Genomic DNA, 19873 nt, shown 5'->3' with positions numbered 1-19873 from the left:
CCACAGACAGCTGTGTTCTGGGCTGAAGGGCCTGTTTCTGTGCTGTATCAGTAATGTAAGGTCTAATGTTCTTGTAAACGAACATGAGTTGGTTGCAGAGTGAACTGGAATGTTTCAGGGAACCACTTTCCCCGTTGGTGTTGCCTTTGATATTTGCGCTGTTGCAAATGTTCCTCGTGGACATTGGCTGCACAGGTAGAGATGCTGCCTCGGGGTGCCAGATATCCAGGTTTGGTCTGAAGAAGGGTCTTGACCCATTCCTTCACTCCAGAGATGCTGCCTGTCCTGCTGAGTTACTCCAGCTTTTTTTTGTCTATCTATGGTTTAAACGGGCATCTGCAGTTCCGTCCTTGGTTGGAAACAAATATATATTTTTGCCAATACTGTTAGGAAACAGATACCAGATCCAGTCAGGTATCTGATCTGCAGGTTTAACAGATGAAGAATTGATTGCATCGTTACGAGCAGTGTATTTCTTCAGTAAATTCCTTGCTGGTCTGATGAGGTCGGACCACACCAAAAACTCAACTAGTATATTTACAGGAGTGCAAATTGGCAAGGACATGATCTGGTGTCATGACAACAACCTTCCCCTCAAAGGTCGAAACAAAATGCTGGAGTAACTCAGCGGGTGAGGCAGCGTCTCTGGAGAGAAGGAATAGGTGACGTTACAGGGCAAGACCCTTCTTCAGACATGTTGGCCGGTGTGGGCATGTTGGGCCGAAGGGCCTGGTTCCACACTGAAAGACTCCATGACTCTATCTGAAGGAATAAGTTTCAATCTCTCACCTTGTCGGAGATGCGATTGTTTTCCAGATCGTATCTCCGGTCGCTCAGCGGCCTAACATCATGGGGCTGGCGGCCTTGCTCGAGACTGACTTTGAGCCCCAACGCGGGTCCGTGGACTTGCCATCAGAGCCTGCGATCCCTTGCCTGGGATCGACGCTTCAACCGCAGCCTGCGGGTTTCACCATCGAGGAGCCCGCAGTCTCGTGTAGAGACTAATGTCGGGAAAGTCGCGGGAAAGTCGCAGAAGGTTCGACCAGCCCTGAACTGGGGCCGATCGCCTGGTGCGGGGGAGCTGAGATGCCCCCGATGCGGGAGCTTGATTGCCCCGACACGGAGGGCTCGGCCACGGGCTATATGAGCCAAGATCGTTCGGTCAACGGAAGGCTCGAGTCACCCGAGAACAAAGAAGAGAAACATAGAAACATAGAAATTAGATGCAGGAGTAGAGGCCATTCGGCCCTTCGAGCCTGCACCGCCATTCAATATGATCATCCAACTCAGTATCCTGTACCTGCCTTCTCTCCATACCCTCTGATGCCCTTAGCCACAAGGGCCACATCTAACTCCCTCTTAAATATAGCCAATGAACTGTGGCCTCGACTACCCTCTGTGGCAGAGAGTTCCAGAGATTCACCACTCTCTGTGTGAAAAAAGTTCTTCTCATCTCGGTTTTAAAGGATTTCCCCCTTATCCTTAAGCTGTGACCCCTTGTCCTGGACTTCCCCAACATCGGGAGCAATCTTCCTGCATCTAGCCTGTCCAAACCCTTAAGAATTTTATAAGTTTCTATAAGATCCCCTCTCAATCTCCTAAATTCTAGAGAGTATAAACCAAGTCTATCCAGTCTTTCTTCATAAGACAGTCCTGACATCCCAGGAATCAGTCTGGTGAACCTTCTCTGTACTCCCTCTAGGGCAATAATGTCCTTCCTCAGATTTGGAGACCAAAACTGTACGCAATACTCCAGGTGTGGTCTCACCAAGACCCTGTACAACTGCAGTAGAAGAGATTGTACTTTTTCTTGCCTTCCATCACAGTGGGGAAGTTTATGTTAAAATGTATTTTGTGTGTTTTGTTGTTTTTTATTGGTATGACTGTACGGCAAATCAAATTCCTCGTATGTTGCAAAACATACTTGGCTAATAAAGTATGATGATGATGCTGACTAACGGATTGCTTTTCCACTCAGGGGCATTTTCCTGGATACCATCCTTCCTCAGTACGATGATAACGGCGTCCGGCCCCCAATCGGACAGCGGACACGACTGAGCAAGGGAGACATCAGCCAGGCTCGGAAGCTGTACAGGTGTCCAGGTGAGCTGGGCCGTGCCGGGTTGGTCACAGGTAGCTGGGGACAAGCAGAGTAGGTCAAAGAGGGACGGCATGATGGGCCTGTCCCACTTGGCGATTTTTTAGGCGACTGTCATGGTCGTAGCAGGTCGGTGAAAAATCGGCGACAACCTACGTCATCCTGGCGACAACCTACGGCAGCACCAACATCAGGAGAAGTCAATCTACGCTCATTGGCATCAAACCCACTGTCTCCGAAAATTTTCAACATGCTGAAAATTTAGCGGCAACCAGAAAGACGCTAGGACTTTTTGCGCGGCTGAGGAGACGACTCCCGGCGACCACCGGCGAACATGTGGCGACAAACTAGTCGCCTGTAGTTGCCTAAAAAATCTCCTAAGTGGGACAGGCCCATATTAGTCCAATGGGAGTTTATTGCCACGTGTATCTAAGAACAATTTTCTGTACAGTTCAGTGACTATACATTAGTCGTAATCATAGTGTGAGGTAGTCGACCACAATGAGTCAGTACTCAAGTCACCGCGTATTAGACATCATCTTTTACCCTTCGAATCCAAAATTTAAAAAAAGGGTTGGAGTCTTAACTTGGCCATGAAGGCCCGTTGTCCTGGCAACGGCACTGGGTCAGAGTTAGGGTTGCCAACTGTCCCGTATTAGCCGGGACATCCCGTATATTGGGCTAAATTGGTTTGTCCCGTGCGGGACCGCATTTGATTGCTACTACCCTGGTCGAGGAGACTGCTGGCTGTGTGGAGTTTGCATGTTCTCTCTCTCTGACCATGTGGGTTTCTTGTGGCTGTTTTGTTATTCAGAGAGTCACACAGCACGGAAACAGACACGTCGACCTATCTTGCCCACGCCAACCGAGGTGCCCCATCTGCACTAGTGCCACTGGCCCGCGTTTGCCCCACGTCAACTCTAAACCTTTCCTGTCCATCTACCTCCGACATCACAAAAGTTTCCTCCCACATCCCAAAGATGCTGTAAATTGTACCCAGTGCACAGGGTGTGAATGTAAAACTGAGATAACATGGAATCAATGTCAACGGGTGATCGAGGGTGATCAATGGTTGGTGTGGCCTCAGTGGGCCAAAGGGCCTATTTCCTGCTGCATCAGTAAACAAACAGATCATTCAAAACCCAGGGTATAAATCCATGATCACAACCCCCCAAGTGACTGCTGATAAAGAAGCCGTTAAGTATAAAACAGTAAAAGTTGTGGGTCAGGAAATAGTCGGTAATAAAGCCTTTATTGCAAGAGCATGTGGATACAAGCATGAAGATGTCTTACTGTGTGGGAAAGGACAGCAGATGCTGGTTTAAACCGAAGATAGACACAGAATGCTGGAGTAACTCAGCGGGACAGGCAGCATCTCTGGAGAGAAGGAATGGGTGACGTTTTGGGTCGAGACCCTTCTTCGGACTAGTCAGGAGAAAGGGTAAATAGAGAAATGGATAGTGATGTAGGGAGATGTAGAACAACTGAAGGGAAGATATGTAAAAAAGTAACGATATAACCATATAACAATTACAGCACGGAAACAGGCCATCTCGGCCCTACAAGTCCGTGCCGAACAACTTTTTTCCCTTAGTCCCACCTGCCTGCACTCATACCATAACCCTCCATTCCCTTCTCATCCATATGCCTATCCAATTTATTTTTAAATGATACCAACGAACCTGCCGCCACCACTTCCACTGGAAGCTCATTCCACACCGCTACCACTCTCTGAGTAAAGAAGTTCCCCCTCATGTTACCCCTAAACTTCTGTCCCTTAATTCTGAAGTCATGTCCTCTTGTTTGAGTCAAGGATGACGAAGGAAACAGGCCGTTATAAGATTGTTGCAGGAACCAATTAGGCAATGAATAGCATGGCAGGCACAAGGAGCTGAAAGGTCGGTTCCTGCTTCCATCTCGTAGGACCTTATGTTCATCATATGTTTTGTTTGGGAATGTGATGTATTCCAACCTTCTGTTGTGTGTAAAATATACTCCAATGAAAGACAGATGAGTATTAGTACACACATGTGGTTCTAACATTCATTTCACCGCTTGTTGGAACGCAGAATATTCGCTTGGGCAGCTTCAAACCCAGCTGAGTGATTATTGATTTTTCCACCTTCATTTTTCCACCTTGCATTCCCTCTCTCTCCATCACTCCCCACCCAAGTCGTACCAGCTTCAAAGTCACCTTGTTGAGTGTCATTGTACCTCCTTTTCACAGCGAACAATGGCCTTTGTTGTCGTTACTTTTTTGCACATCGTTCATTTATTTGTTCTATATCTCACCTTTCCCATTTCCCCCGACTATCAGTCTGAAGAAGAGTCTCGACCTGAGACGTCACCTATTCCTTTTCTCCAGAGATGCTGCTTGTCCCGCTGAATTACTCCAGCTTTCTGTGTCTATCTTTGCTTTAAACTTGCATCTGCAGTTCCTTCCTACACAGAATATTATTACGGAGAGTTTAGCATCAAGAGGATTCTGTAATGCAATATACTCCGTTCAACAGGCAGATGGTGTTGGTTTCAACGTTTCTAATCATTTAATCCTCTTTGGAGGAAATCAAATTAACACTGTGTATAGAATTCTCCTGGGTTCTTGGCAAATGCAAGCTGAAAAACAACTAGGCACCCTTACTCTGACATAAAAAAACAAATATCACTCAGACGGAATAACTGCAGGAAATGATGTTTAGATAAATGGAAAGTCAGATGAGAAGGTGATTAGTGGGGCGGAGAGGACGGTAAAAATAACCACGAACCAGAATCTGAAAAGACCAGGCACACTTCATATGTGAAAGGCACAGTGCTGGAGTAACTCAATGGGTCAGGCAGCATCTCTGGAGAAGTGTGTAGGGAGGAACAGCAGATAGACTCAAAACCGAAGATAAAGTTACTCAAAAGCTGGAGTAACTCGGCGAGTCAGGCAGCATCTCTGGAGAAACGGAATAACAATGTTTCCTTTATCATTGTTCCTATTTTGCATATCTTTCAATCATTAGTTCTATTTCTCTACATCACCATCTATATCTCTTGTTTTTCCTTCCCCGGACTGTGAAGAAAGGTCACCCGTTCCTTTTCTCCAGAGATGCTGTCTGACCCGCTGAGTTACTCCAGGTTTTTGTGTCTACCTTCGACATCTCTGGAGAACATAGAGAGGTGATGTTTTTGGTCAGACCCTTCTTGGGAACCTTCTTGATATGAGGTATTGCAGACAGTTCTGGTCACCCCAATACAGGAAGGATTTGGAGGCTTTAGAGAGGGTGCGGAGGAGTTTTACAAGAATGCTGCCTGGAGTGGAGGATTTCAGCTACTGGGAGAGGTTGGATAGATGTGCCTTCATGTTCAGACAGAGAGGGTCACAGAGTCGCACAATGTGGAAACAGGCCCTTCGGCCCAACTTGCCCACTCCGACCAACATGCCCCATCTACACTAATCCCACCTGTACACGTTTGGCCCATTTCCCTCTCAACCTATCCTATCCTTGTACTGTCTAAATGTTTTTTAAAGGTATCTGCCTCAACCACCTCCTCCGGCAACTAGTGCCCTATACCCACCACCCTCTGCGTGAAAAGGTTGCCCCTCAGGTTCCTATTCATTCCCTCCCCCCTCACTTTAAACCTATGTCTAATCATTGTTGATTCCCCACCTCTGGGTAAAACACTCGTGCATTTACCCGATCTATTCCCCTCGTGATCTTAAACATTTCTGTATGATAACCCCTCATCCCCCAGTGGGTAGAATGAATCTACTGATCCTCAGCTTGGGTTGAATGCACTAGTGGCGTCCTAATGCTGCTGATATATCACCCTGTCATTGGAACTACTGGAGGTTTATTAGTAAAATGAATAGCATCTCAGATTCTCAGAAGTACAGAGTTTCTTTGTATCCGGCCTGCTGTGTGACATGAGGTTGGAATTAAGATAGCTCTTGCACTCAATGCCTTTCCCAGTGTACTCCATAACAACTGAATGCTCCACATTAAATAAGTAAGTAGCCAGAAAGAGTTTGTTCCAGGTTTGTGTCACATTTCTTCACACTTTCAACAATGCCAAATGACAACGTCAGTGACAGGAGGCACAAGCCAGTACTGAAAGGAGAGGCCTGGTAGCTTCATGGATAGCCCCTCGGTGTTGGGGTTAGCCTGTGGGGCACCACAGAGATCGTTGGGATCTTTGCTGCTCTAACGTATGGAGATGCAAGGAACTGCAGATGCACCTTTACAAAGAAAGATGCAAGATGCTGGAGTAACTCAGCGGGTCAGGCAGCATCTATGAAGGACATTGAGACTGAAGAATGGTCCCCACCCAAAATGTCCTCTAGAGATGTTGCCTGACCTGCTGAATAACTCCAGCACGTTGTGTCTTTGCTCTGGTGATCTGGATGTGGGAGGTATGATTTGCAGACGCCATGTAAACTGGTGGTGGCGGTGATGGCAAGGAGGGTAGGCTTCAGCTACAGAACATCATTGGTGAGTTACAGAGCCAGATGGACAGGAAAATGGCAGATTAAATTTAATACTGAAACACATGATTTTGGGGGGACAAATAAGCCTGAAATGTTCATGACTAAGAGAGTCAGAGTGTTTTAATTGTCACCAGAATAATTAAATCCTTGGGAGACAAAACTGCTGGAGAAACTCAGGGGGTGAGGCAGCATCTATGGAGCGAAGGAAATAGGCAACGTTTCGGGCCGAAATCCTTACTTACTGCAACTTTTACAGGCCAGTAAACATGTTACACAGCTAACATAAAAATGGTCAAATATGGAATAAGTTAATAACAAAACTAGATATATAACCATAATATTTACCATCTATGGAAGAGTGAATTTGTTACCTGCTGCAGCCTCAAGGGCCTGTCCCACTTACGCGATTTTTTTTTGGTGACTTGCCGGCACCCGTCATAGTCTCAGCAGGTGGCCGAAAATTTTCAACATGTTGAAAATCCAGCGGCGACCAGAAAAAGGTACGACTCTTTGGGTGACTACTCACCACCAAGCACGTCGACACACAGTGTCTGTATCCCACAGTGTGCAGCAGAGTGAATTCACTGCCACGTATTAACACAATGATACATGTAGCGAACAATAGCCACTGTGCCTGTCCCGCTGAGTTACTCCAGCATTTTGTGTCTATCTTCAGAGTCACGAGAAAGCTCTTTGAGAGAACTAGCACAGGCGCGATGGGCCCAATGGTCTCTCTATGAATGTATGCATTCAGCAGTTCACATTGCTCTGTTAGCCACTGTGCATCAATCTAGTCTGTAACTTATTGGACATGCTCGTAAAGCCTTAACTGCTAGTATTGTTACAAAAAAAAGCCCTGGGTAAAATCAGTTATTTGCTCCATGAGAGCACGATGTCAGCTATCTGGGCTTTACCGCGACTCAGCCATGAAACCGCTGCAAGGGTCACTGACTGCTTAGGAGTATTCGGTATTCCCAATATGTTTTTCATTACCTGCTCCCAGTTCAACCAAGTCAGCAGTAATAGTCCCCTGGCAGCTGCAGACTGACTTTGACCCAGTTTTCATTTTGGGATGGTTTGTTCCCTGAGTGGTTAATAAGCAACTGGCTGGTCCCCCCTTCTACAAAATCACGCCTCGTTAGATTTATAACTCTTGCATAGAGTTACACGATGAGCTGGCTGCCAAGTTGTGCTAATGAGGGGACTGGTTTTAAAATCCTTCCTCCTATTAAATGCACATTATTCCTGACGGATTCTGACAATGCCCTATTGTGCAAATTAGGTGGAGTCCACGGTCTGTATAAGGGCAAGATACAAGGAACTGCAGATGCTGGTTTACAAAAAAGGATGCAATGTGCCGGAGTAATGTCTCTGTGTGAAAAAGTTTTTCCTCATCTCCGTTCTAAATGGCTTACCCCTTATTCTTGAGCTGTGGCCCCTGGTTCTGAACTCCCCCAACATCGGGAAGATCGGGACCAGGAAACAGAGGTAGTGATTTGCATCCATAACGGCGTGGTTGTGTTCACTCGACACCCCCCCCCCCCCCCCCCACTCGCTCCCCAAGTTGTGGTCTCCATTCTGCAGTGCTGCAGCCAGCAGCTGGGGCAGGTTGAGCTGTTTTCTCATCTGCTCTCCAGATGCTTGGCTGGGTCCGACGGGCAGATGCTGTCGTTTGTCAAATACTTGGCCTATCTCTGCCTCCCTCACAGAGAGTAGAGTTCCCTGGCAACTGGAGCGGCGTCAGCACTTGTTTTAATTTACCTCCTTGCACTGATCAAACGCAGGCACTAGCTTGCTCTGTTGTTTGGTTTGACTGACTAATGTTCTGCTCTCGCTTCTCCCGGCCTCTCGACAATACTAGCGGCCGGCAGTCCCACAGTGCGCAAACTATTGTGCTTCTACTGCCTGCTGTATTTATTTAGTCTGGCACTCCATACTAGGTGGATAGCTCCATAAAGAACATGACGTGTTGAAGGTGGAGGATTGTTTTGTCCGTATGAACTGGGTATAGTCGGAATATTTAAAGGACAGCCAGCATCCATTGCCATCACTTATAACCATATAACCATATAACAATTACAGCACGGAAACAGGCCATCTCGGCCCTACACGTCCGCGCCGAACAACTTTTTTCCCTTAGTCCCACCTGCCTGCACTCATACCATAACCCTCCATTCCCTTCTCATCCATATGCCTATCCAATTTATTTTTAAATGATACCAACGAACCTGCCGCCACCACTTCCACTGGAAGCTCATTCCACACCGCTACCACTCTCTGAGTAAAGAAGTTCCCCCTCATGTTACCCCTAAACTTCTGTCCCTTAATTCTGAAGGCATGTCCTCTTGTTTTAATCTTCCCTATTCTCAAAGGGAAAAGCTTGATCACGTCAACTCTGGCTATCCCTCTCATCATTTTAAAGACCTCTATCAAGTCCCCCCTTAACCTTCTGCGCTCCAGAGAATAAAGACCTAACTTATTCAACCTATCTCTGTAACTGAGTTGTTGAAACCCAGGCAACATTCTAGTAAATCTCCTCTGTACTCTCTTTATTTTGTTGACATCCTTCCTATAATTGGGCGACCAAAATTGTACACCATACTCCAGATTTGGTCTCACCAATGTCTTGTACAATTTTAACATTACATCCCAGCTTCTATACTCAATGCTCTGATTTATAAAGGCTAGCATACCAAAAGCTTTCTTTACCACCCTATCTATATGAGATTCCACCTTCAAGGAACTATGCACGGTTATTCCCAGATCCACTTGCAGTGACTTCATCTGAGATGTGGCATTTATGTACAGAGGGATCCTGGCATCCAAGTTCATAACTCCATGAAAGTGGCAACACAAGTAGTTAGAGTGGTAAAGGTTATTTTAGTTTTAGTTAAGTTTAGAGAAACAGGCCCTTTGGCCCACCCAGTCCGCATCGATCAAGTCTACTCCGCCATTCAATCATGGCTGATCTATCTATCTCTCTCAACCCCAATTTCCTGCCTTGTCCCCATAACTAATCAAGAAGACTGGATCTGGTATAAGTTTCATAACAGCAATGGCAAGTTTCAAACCAAGTTAGATAGAGCTCTTAGGGCAAGGGATATGGGGAGAAGGCAGGAACGGGGTACTGGTGGTGGATGATCAGCCATGATCACATTGAATGGCGGTGCTGGCTCAAAGGACTGAATGGCCTACTCCTGTACCTATTGTCAATGTTTCTCTCTATGTATCTATGAATAACAGAGGTCTCTCTGTTATGTTCCAACAGCATGTGGAGATACCCTTCAAGACTCGATGGGAAACTTTTCTTCTCCTGGTTTTCCAAATGGATACTCATCTTTTACACATTGTGTGTGGAGAATATCGGTCACTCCTGGAGAGAAGGTAAGAGACTTCAGCCTTTGGTTGGCTGAACAATGTACATCCCCATGGGGACATATGTAACAGGCTGCAGATGCTGGAACTGTGTGCAAAGCACAAAGTGCTGGAGGAACTCAGCGGGTCAGGCAGCATCTGTGGAGGGAATGGACACATGACATTTCGGGTCTGGGATGGGTGATGTTTCGGGTCGAGAGGTACCAGGCTGGCTGGAGGAGCACAGGAAGAGAGAGAGAGAGGTCTCCCCTCTCCCTCTCTCCCCCTCTCCCTCTCCCTCTCCCTCTCCCTCTCCCTCTCCCTCTCCCTCTCCCTCTCCCTCTCCCTCTCCCTCTCCCTCTCCCTCTCCCTCTCCCTCTCCCTCTCCCTCTCCCTCTCCCTCTCCCTCTCCCCTCTCCCTCTCCCCTCTCCCCTCTCCTCCCCCCTCTCCTCTCCCCTCTCCACTCCACTCTCCCCTCTCCCCTCTCCATCTCCCCTCTCCCCTCTCCCCTCTCCCTCTCCCCTCTCCCCTCTCCCCTCTCCCTCTCCCCTCTCCCCTCTCCCCTCTCCCCTCTCCCCTCTCCCCTCTCCCCTCTCCCCTCTCCCCCCTCCCCCCTCCCCCCTCCCTCCATCCCTCCATCCCTCCATCCCTCCATCCCTCCATCCCTCCCTCTCCCCATCCCTCCTCCTCTCCCCCTCCATCCCTCCATCCCTCCATCCCTCCCCAGGAGAAGCATAGATCAGGCTCCATAGAAACATAGAAATTAGGTGCAGGAGTAGGCCATTCGGCCCTTCGAGCCTGCACCGCCATTCAATATGATCATGGCTGATCATCCAACTCAGTATCCTGTACCTGCCTTCTCTCCATACCCTCTGATCCCCTTAGCCACAAGGGCCACATCTAACTCCCTCTTAAATATAGCCAATGAACTGGCCTCGACTACCCTCTGTGGCAGGGAGTTCCAGAGATTCACCACTCTCTGTGTGAAAAAAGTTCTTCTCATCTCGGTTTTAAAGGATTTCCCCCTTATCCTTAAGCTGTGACCCCTTGTCCTGGACTTCCCCAACATCGGGAGCAATCTTCCTGCATCTAGCCTGTCCAACCCCTTAAGAATTTTGTAAGTTTCTATAAGATCCCCTCTCAATCTCCTAAATTCTAGAGAGTATAAACCAAGTCTATCCAGTCTTTCTTCATAAGACAGTCCTGACATCCTAGGAATCAGTCTGGTGAACCTTCTCTGTACTCCCTCTATGGCAATAATGTCCTTCCTCAGATTTGGAGACCAAAACTGTACGCAATACTCCAGGTGTGGTCTCACCAAGACCCTGTACAACTGCAGTAGAACCTCCCTGCTCCTATACTCAAATCCTTTTGCTATGAAAGCTAACATACCATTCGCTTTCTTCACTGCCTGCTGCACCTGCATGCCTACTTTCAATGACTGGTGTACCATGACACCCAGGTCTCGCTGCATCTCCCCTTTTCCTAGTCGGCCACCATTTAGCTATCTTGCTATCTCCCAGTCAAAGCTGCCCCCAGTCAGGTTTTCTGCTGTAATTTCCACCTCAATGTCACCTTGTCTCTTTCTCTTCCAGATTATTTTAAATTTCACAGCTATGGACACATTCCGGAGCCGACTGTGCTGGTACGACTACGTGGAAGTACGTGATGGATACTGGAAGAAGGCCCCGCTCCGTGGTAGGAATAACCTAGACCTGATTGTAGCTCTCTCTGACCTGATGAACCTTCGTCTTGTTGGCTCAGTCTTTTCCCTGGGGATGAGACGAGGAAATATCTCCTCATTCAGAGGGTGGTGGACCTTTGCCATTCTCTTTCCCAGAGGCTTGTGCAAACTGGATGGAACTCAAAACAGAGTAGGATACGTTTCTGGATGTTTTGGAAGTGAAGCGTGGCTGCCAATCTGCGCCTACGGCCCCTCCGACCACCACCAATCACTCACACACATTCACACACAGGCAAAGGTGGGTGAAGTGTCTTGCCCAAGGACACAACGACAGTATGCACTCCAAGCGGGATTCGAACCGGCTACCTTCCGGTTGCCAGCCGAACACTTAGCCCATTGTGCCATCTGTCGTCCCGACAGAATGGGGACAGGAAAATGCCACTGAGGTAGAAAATCAGCTCTGATATTGATGAATAGCAGACTTGAAGGGTCAGATGGGCAGCCCAGTGGCTCGGCTTGTTGAACCTCTCTCTGCCCTGGGAACCCGGGTTTGATCCTGACCTCAGCTGCTGTCTGTGTGGAGTTTGCATGTTCTCCCTGTGACCGCATGGGTTTCCTCCGGGTACGCCGGTCTTCCTAAAACGACGTGGGTTGGCATGTTAATTGGCTGCTGTAAATTGCCCCTATGTTTAGGCGAGTGTTCGAATCTGGGGGAGGGAGTTGAATTAGATTAGTGCAGGATTAGTGTAAAGGGGTGATTGGATGGTCAGCGTGGACTCAGTAGGCCGAAGACCCTGTGCCATGCCGTATCTCCCAATGACTCCATAACTCCTACCCCTGCTTCTCATCTTCTTATAGACACAATAAAGCTGGAGTAACTCAGCGGGACAGGCAGCATCTCTGGGGAGAAGGAATGGGTGACGTTTCGGGTCAAGGAGGGTCTCGATCCAATATGTCACCAATTCCTTCTAAGGGAAACGAGAGATATAGACGTCGATGTGGAGAGATAAAGAACAATAAATAAAAGATATGCAAAAAAGTTATGATGATAAAGGGGACAGGCCATTGTTGGCCGTTTGTTGGGTGAAAATGAGAAGCATGTTGTTATATTCAGTATCCATTCGTGAAGTTGACAGTCTCTGATCTGTCCTGTTTTATCCATCCAGGTAGATTCTGTGGTGATAAAATTCCACCTTCTCTCATCTCGACGGACAGTCGTCTGTGGATCGAGTTCCGAAGCAGCAGTAGCTGGGTTGGCAAAGGATTCTCCGCTGTCTATGAAGGTAACTGCATCAAAGGCGCGATATCAGGCCAGGCATAAAACGCTGGAGCAACTCAGCGGGTCAAGCAGCATCTATAGAGCGAAGGAATAGGTGACATAGAAACATAGAAAACAGGCAGAGTAGGCCATTCGGCCCTTCGAGCCTGCACCGCCATTCAATATGATCATGGCTGATCATCCAACTCAGTATCCCATCCCTGCCTTCTCTCCATACCCCCTGATCCCTTTAGCCACAAGGGCCACATCTAACTCCCTCTTAAATATAGCCAATGAACTGGCCTCAACTACCTTCTGTGGCATAGAATTCCACAGATTCATGCGAAAAATGTTTTCCTCATCTCGGTCCTAAAAGACTTTCCTCTTATCCTTAAACTGTGACCCCTTGTTCTGGACTTCCCCAACATCGGGAACAATCTTCCTGCATCTAGCCTGTCCAGCCCGTTAAGAATTTTGTAAGTTTCTATAAGATCCCCCCTCAATCTTCTAAATTCTAGCGTGTACAGGCGTGACGTTTCGGGTCGAAACTGTTCTGTCTGAAGAAGGGTCTCGACCCGAAACGTCGCCTATTCCTTCGCTCCATAGATGCTGTCTCACCCGCTGAGTTTCTCCAGCATTTTCTGTCTACCTTCGATTTTTCCAGCATCCGCAGTTCTTTCTTAAACAGGATAGAACTGGTGTATGGTTGGTCGGTGCGGACTCGGTGAAGCAAAGTGCTTGTTTCCATGCTGAATCTCGAAAACTAAATTAAAACTAAAAAGACAACAGTTCCCACAGTGAAGATGTGGATTACTGATATGTCCGAGACACTACATTTAGAAAACATTAGGCTTGTCTTGGCTGAAAAAGCAGATCAATTTCTCAAGACATGGTTGCCTTTCACTGAATTTCGGCAGCAACAGAATGGTCAAACACAAATTTAAACCCAATGCCAGGGATGGGTGAGGGGTTCACCCTTTCTTCTTGCTCTCCTTTAGTAGCTTAGGGGTCTTTTTCTTGCTTTCTTTTATTTTACTTCTCTCTTCATTCTCTCAAAAACAAAAAGCGAATACTTGGTTGTAATTTGGTGGGAGTTTTCCTGAAGGGAATTGTTTTGATCTCATGTCAGGATAATTCTATCCCTCAGCTGCTGCTGCCTGCCTCCCTTCCTTCCCCGCACTCACTGGTAACTTCCATTGATAATTCCAGGAACAGGACATCTAGCAATGGAAGGCTGACTTCCACCCTGCTAATAATCAGCAGAAGGATTGGGGCTCCCAGAGGAAGCTCTATGCTGCAAGCCCAACGCCCTGTAGCAGATGTTAGTTGGCAAGGAACCCATGGAGTCACAGCTGGGCAAGGGTTCACACAACCCAACAAGTCCACAAGCTGCATCTGGTTTTGATACAGACACTGGACATGCATGAGGAGATTCCAGAGTCAAGTCAAGTCCATTTTATTTCTATAGCACATTTAAAAACAACTCTCGTTGACCGAAGTGCTTTACATCAGTGCAGGTACTAACATGCTACATACAGTGGTACATAGATCAACAATACATACATAGAAACATAGAAAATTGGTGCAGGAGTAGGCCATTCGGCCCTTCGAGCCTGCACCGCCATTCAATATGATTCTGACCACGGGTGCTGTCTTTGTGGAGTTTGCATGTTCTCCCTGTGACACTGGGTGCTCTGATTTCCTGCCATATTCCAAAGACGTGCAGGTTTGTAGGATAATTGGCTTCTGTAAATTGTCCCCAATGTGTAGGGAGTTGATGGGAATGTGGGATAACATAGAACTAGAGTGGGTACACAAAATTGCTGGGGAAACTCAGCGGGTGCAGCAGCATCTATGGAGCGAAGGAAATAGGCGACGTTTCGGGCCGAAACCCTTCTTCAGACTGACCTAGAACTAGAGTGTATGGGTGATCATTGGTCAGCATGGACTCGGTGGGCCGAAGGGCCTGTTTCATAGAAACATAGAAAATAGGTGCAGGAGTAGGCCATTCAGCCCTTCGAGCCAGCGCCGCCATTCGATATGATCATGGCTGATCATCCAACTCAATATCCCATCCCTGCCTTCTCTCCATACCCCCTGATCCCTTTAGCCACAAGGGCCACATCTAACTCCCTCTTAAATATAGCCAATGAACTGGCCTCAACTACCTTCTGTGGCAGAGAATTCCACAGAATGTATATAAATACATACATACAGCGGACCTCAAGAAACGCTTGTGAGTAGAAGTAAGTTTTAAGTCTAGACTTAAAGGAGTCGATGGAGGGGGCAGTTGTGATGAGAAAAGGGATGCTGTTCCACAGTCTAGGTGGAACGCACACAGAGTAACGCATACATTCACTAAAGTCTCACAGCCACTATTGAACAGTTCCATTGAAACTAAGATACGCTGAGCTGGAGTGACTCAGTGGGCCAGTCAGCATCTCTGGAGAACATGTGTTGTGTGTTCATGTTCAAGGAAAGACTATACCAGATTACAATCAGGCCACCCACAGTGTACAGGTACATGATAGAGGGAGTAATGTTTTGTGCAAGATAAAGTCTGATGAAAGATAGTTTGAAGATCTCCAATGAAGTAGACGGAAGTTCGAGACTGCTCTCTAGTTGGTAAGAGGATGGCTCAGTTGACTGATTACATCTGAGATGACCTTAACCAAATCCTGTCCTAACTCCATTCAATATCACTCACTGCATACACGGTGCTTCAGGAACGATCACAAATTTACACAGTCCTACTCTTCATAAGTTACAGGAGCAGAATTAGCCCATTCGGCCCATAAAATCCACTCTGTCATTCAATCATGACTGATCTATCTCTCCCTCTCAACCCCATCCTCCTGCCTTTGCCCCATAACATCTGACATCCGTACTAATCGAGAATTTATCTATCCCTGCCTTAAAAATATCCATTGACTTGGCCTCCACAGCCGTCTGTGGCAATGAGTTCCACAGATTCACCACCCTGTTTTCAACCTCTTTGTTGCCCTGAGCTATCGCAGGTGGTTATTTAGTTGTGAATGCCGTAGTTATTGATTTCAGTGATGTGAAGTCTCAGTTTATACCATTTTCCATTTTCTTCTCAATGCCAGCCATCTGCGGAGGAGATATCAGCAAAGATCTGGGGCAGATCCAGTCTCCAAACTACCCAGACGACTACCGACCCTCGAAAGTCTGCATCTGGAGGATAAGAGTCTCCGACACTTTCCATGTGGGACTGGCCTTTCAGTCGTTTGAGGTAACGTATCGTATCCCCTTTTTAAGGATCCCCTTTTTTGAGTTGGGTTCATGCTTTGGACAGAAAAGTCACATTGTCACCAGCCAGCCTCCCTCCCAACACAAACCCAGCATGCCGCTCAAATCAAGGAAGTAAGTTTATGTGTCCACTTCCTCTGGTCAACCACAGGTGAATCACTTTGGGCTTTAAATACATTTTTTTCCTTGCAACTTGGCAAGGTGCCAACCATTCCCTGTCTGGGTCTGGGTCTGGGTCTGGGTCATGCCTTTGGATGTTTTCTCCCAGTGAACCAGTGACTAATCCTGTTCTCATACCTCAGCTTCCCAGTCAAGTTTGCTGATCCAAATTCTGAACTGTTTCGCGTTCAATCCCAAATGTAAAATTTCGTCAAATTAGGGTCATTCTTCCCCCAAATGCCAATTGACGACTTCTCAACAAGACACTTTTTTTTCTCCCTAGTCTATGATGCTTTGTAATTGGTGACCTGTCTGAAGAAGGGTCTCGACCCGAAACGTCACCCATTCCTTCTCTCCAGAGATGCTGCCTGTCCCACTGAGTTACTTCAATATTCTCTTGTTTATAGAAACATAGAAACATAGAAATTAGGTGCAGGAGTAGGCCATTCGGCCCTTCGAGCCTGCACCGCCATTCAATATGATCATGGCTGATCATCCAACTCAGTATCCCGTACCTGCCTTCTCTCCATACCCTCTGATCCCCTTAGCCACAAGGGCCACATCTAACTCCCTCTTAAATATAGCCAATGAACTGGCCTCGACTACCCTCTGTGGCAGGGAGTTCCAGAGATTCACCACTCTCTGTGTGAAAAAAGTTCTTCTCATCTCGGTTTTAAAGGATTTCCCCCTTATCCTTAAGCTGTGACCCCTTGTCCTGGACTTCCCCAACATCGGGAGCAATCTTCCTGCATCTAGCCTGTCCAACCCCTTAAGAATTTTGTAAGTTTCTATAAGATCCCCTCTCAATCTCCTAAATTCTAGAGAGTATAAACCAAGTCTATCCAGTCTTTCTTCATAAGACAGTCCTGACATCCCAGGAATCAGTCTGGTGAACCTTCTCTGCACTCCCTCTATGGCAATAATGTCCTTCCCCAGATTTGGAGACCAAAACTGTACGCAATACTCCAGGTGTGGTCTCACCAAGACCCTGTACAACTGCAGTAGAACCTCCCTGCTCCTTTTATCTTCTGTTGAAAGCTGGTTGTGGTTTTGGCCCTGAGTTGGAGAATGGATCACAGGGGATTTCTGTCACGGAACCCTTAGCGGTGGGGGTGGTCTTGAGGGAATTTGCCCCATGATGTCGGGCACTGCTTTTACACTCCCTCCATCGGCCTAGGAATACTCACCACCTCAAATCAATGAGGAATGCACTCTTGTCTGGAGCTGTTGGTGATATGTGTACAGTCAGGGGGGGGCACGGTGGCGCAGTGGTAGAGTTGCCTCCTCACAGCGCCGGAGACCCAGGTTCGATCCTGACTACGGGTAGAATAGAAGAATAATAGGATGCCTTTTATTGTCATTCAAACAGACAAGGTTTGAAGGAAATTTCATTTCTGCAGTCATGACAATACCAAAATAAAAAAGCAAGACACACACTTAACACAATTTACACAAACATCCATCACAGTGAATCTCCAATACCTCCTCACTGTGATGGAAGGACAATAGTCTTATCTCTTCCCCTTGTTCTGCCTGTACGGAGTTTGTACGCCCTATCTGTGACCTGCGTGGGTTTTCTCCGGGTGCTGTGGTTGCCTCCCACATTTCAAAGACGTGCTTCCACGGGCCAGCGAAACGGAGCGCTCCCATCCGGCGAGCCCCGGCGAGGGCACGCCCCGCTCCACGCCGGGAGTCCACACTGCGCCCGCCGCTGAAGACCCGGGCGCGTCTCCGGGAAAGGCCGCGCCGATCCTTGTTGTTAGGCCACCTGGAAAAAGTCGCCTCTCCGTGGAGAAGGCGACCAAAGCGGTTTCCCCCACACCACCCCCCACATAAAACGCACAGAGGAACATTAAAAACACACATTAAAACATACTAAAAAAACAAAAAAAGTAGAAAAAAACGGACACGCTGCTGACAAGGCCCCCACCGACCCACGTGACGAATAAAACTGATTGTGTTGTTGTATTGTTTGATTGTTTGTTGGTTAATTGGCTTCTGTAACATTGCCCCTGGCATGTCGGGCAGAGCTGGTGTTTGGGTGATTGCTGGTTGGCCATATTTCCATTCTGTATCTCTAAATTAAACTGAAGCGTTACACCAGAATCCTATTTGTCCCACTCCAGATTGAGAGGCACGATAGCTGTGCCTACGACTACCTGGAAGTGCGCGATGGGAGTGCGGAAGACAGCCCTCTGATCGGCCGTTACTGTGGCTACGACAAACCTGATGACATCAAGTCGAGCTCCAACAAACTGTGGATGAAGTTTGTATCCGACGGCTCCATCAACAAAGCTGGCTTCTCTGCAAACTTCTTCAAAGGTACGTTTACACCCAGAGAGTTGTGAGTCTGTGGAATTCTCTGCCTCAGGTGGCGGTGGAGGCCGGTTCTCTGGATGCTAAAGGGCCTGTCCCACTGTGCGAGCTAATTCAAGAGCTCTCACGAGTTTTAAAATAAAATCAAGCTCTTGGTAAGCACGTAGAATGTACATCGGAGCTCGGGACGTCTATTAGCGGTTGGTAACGCTAACGGCGGGTACTCGGGAAACGTGGTAAGCTCGTGAAGACTCGTGAAGATTTTTCAACGTATTTTTATCTACCTTCCTTATCTCTCAGTCTCCCTCTCCCCTGAATCCCAGTCTGAAGAAGGGTCTCGACCCGAAACGTCACCCATTCCTTCTCTCCAGAGATGCTGCCTGTCCCGCTGAGTTACTCCAGCTTTTTGTGTCTATTTTAGGATTCTCAGACTGGTTAGGCTCAGCAAAAATCTCTGTCTTAATTGTCTGACTCGGCTGAATAGATGTGCAGTTGTGAATTAGTTTGCTCTTCCCCACTTGGGGTTGGTCCAAGGGCTTGGCTGTAATAACACAGAGCTGTGTGGAGCAAAAGCTGTATCTGTGCGGTGAGAGTCTACGTGGATGGAAAGGCCTGGCAGAGTGACTCCAGATAATAAATGAGTCATGAAGTGAGAAGCAAGGACTGCCACATCTTAGCTTCAGAAATAACTGACGGGAACCCGGAGCATCGGAACGACAGTGAAGTGGAATGTGGATAGTCATCCTGAGAAACCATTCTGCGTGGTCCATTGAATAGGCATCTGTTCAGTCCCCATGGTGAGGGTGGGATTGTGCACTAATGATGCACGCACTGTTCAGTGTTCCATTGCAAACCACGCATCTAGTGAAGGAATCTTCCAACAGTGGTGGGACTGGAATCTAATTTCACCACAGCATACTTGAGGAGGCTGGAAGTTGCTGTCCTGGTGTTTCTCAAAATGCAATCGCAATTAGAGCATACATCAGATGTACCCAGCATGTTTGCCTCCACGAGCAAGCACGGGGAGATTGCTGTATACTCGCGGTGAAAGGCCCGGACAGAGTGGATGTGGAGAGGATGTTTCCACCAGCTAGAGAGTCTAGGACTGGAGGGCACAGCCTCAGAGTACAAGGACGTACCATTTGAAAGCTGAGGAGGAATTACTTCAGTCAGATTGTGGTGAATCTGTGGAATTCATTGCCACAGACAGCTGTGGAGGCCAAGGCCAAGGCCAAGGCGGAGATTAACGGATTCTTGCTTAT

The 19873-nt window shown here is 47.5% G+C and overlaps 1 protein-coding gene across 1 annotated transcript in view; it reads left to right on the top strand.

Moving 5' to 3' along the window:
- Positions 1-19873, top strand: part of bmp1 (bone morphogenetic protein 1) — a 107288-nt gene that overhangs the window by 72750 nt on the left and 14665 nt on the right. The window contains exons 8-13 of the mRNA XM_033013645.1: positions 1979-2103; positions 9838-9953; positions 11520-11622; positions 12775-12891; positions 15974-16119; positions 18422-18617. Of these exons, the coding sequence (XP_032869536.1) occupies positions 1979-2103; positions 9838-9953; positions 11520-11622; positions 12775-12891; positions 15974-16119; positions 18422-18617 (803 nt within the window). The remainder of the gene's footprint in view (positions 1-1978; positions 2104-9837; positions 9954-11519; positions 11623-12774; positions 12892-15973; positions 16120-18421; positions 18618-19873) is intronic.

This window comes from Amblyraja radiata, chromosome 39 (genome assembly GCF_010909765.2).
Source record: "Amblyraja radiata isolate CabotCenter1 chromosome 39, sAmbRad1.1.pri, whole genome shotgun sequence".
Taxonomy (NCBI): domain Eukaryota; kingdom Metazoa; phylum Chordata; class Chondrichthyes; order Rajiformes; family Rajidae; genus Amblyraja; species Amblyraja radiata.
The sequence above is the reverse complement of the archived record's forward strand: the minus strand, read 5'-3'. Positions and strand labels throughout refer to the sequence as shown.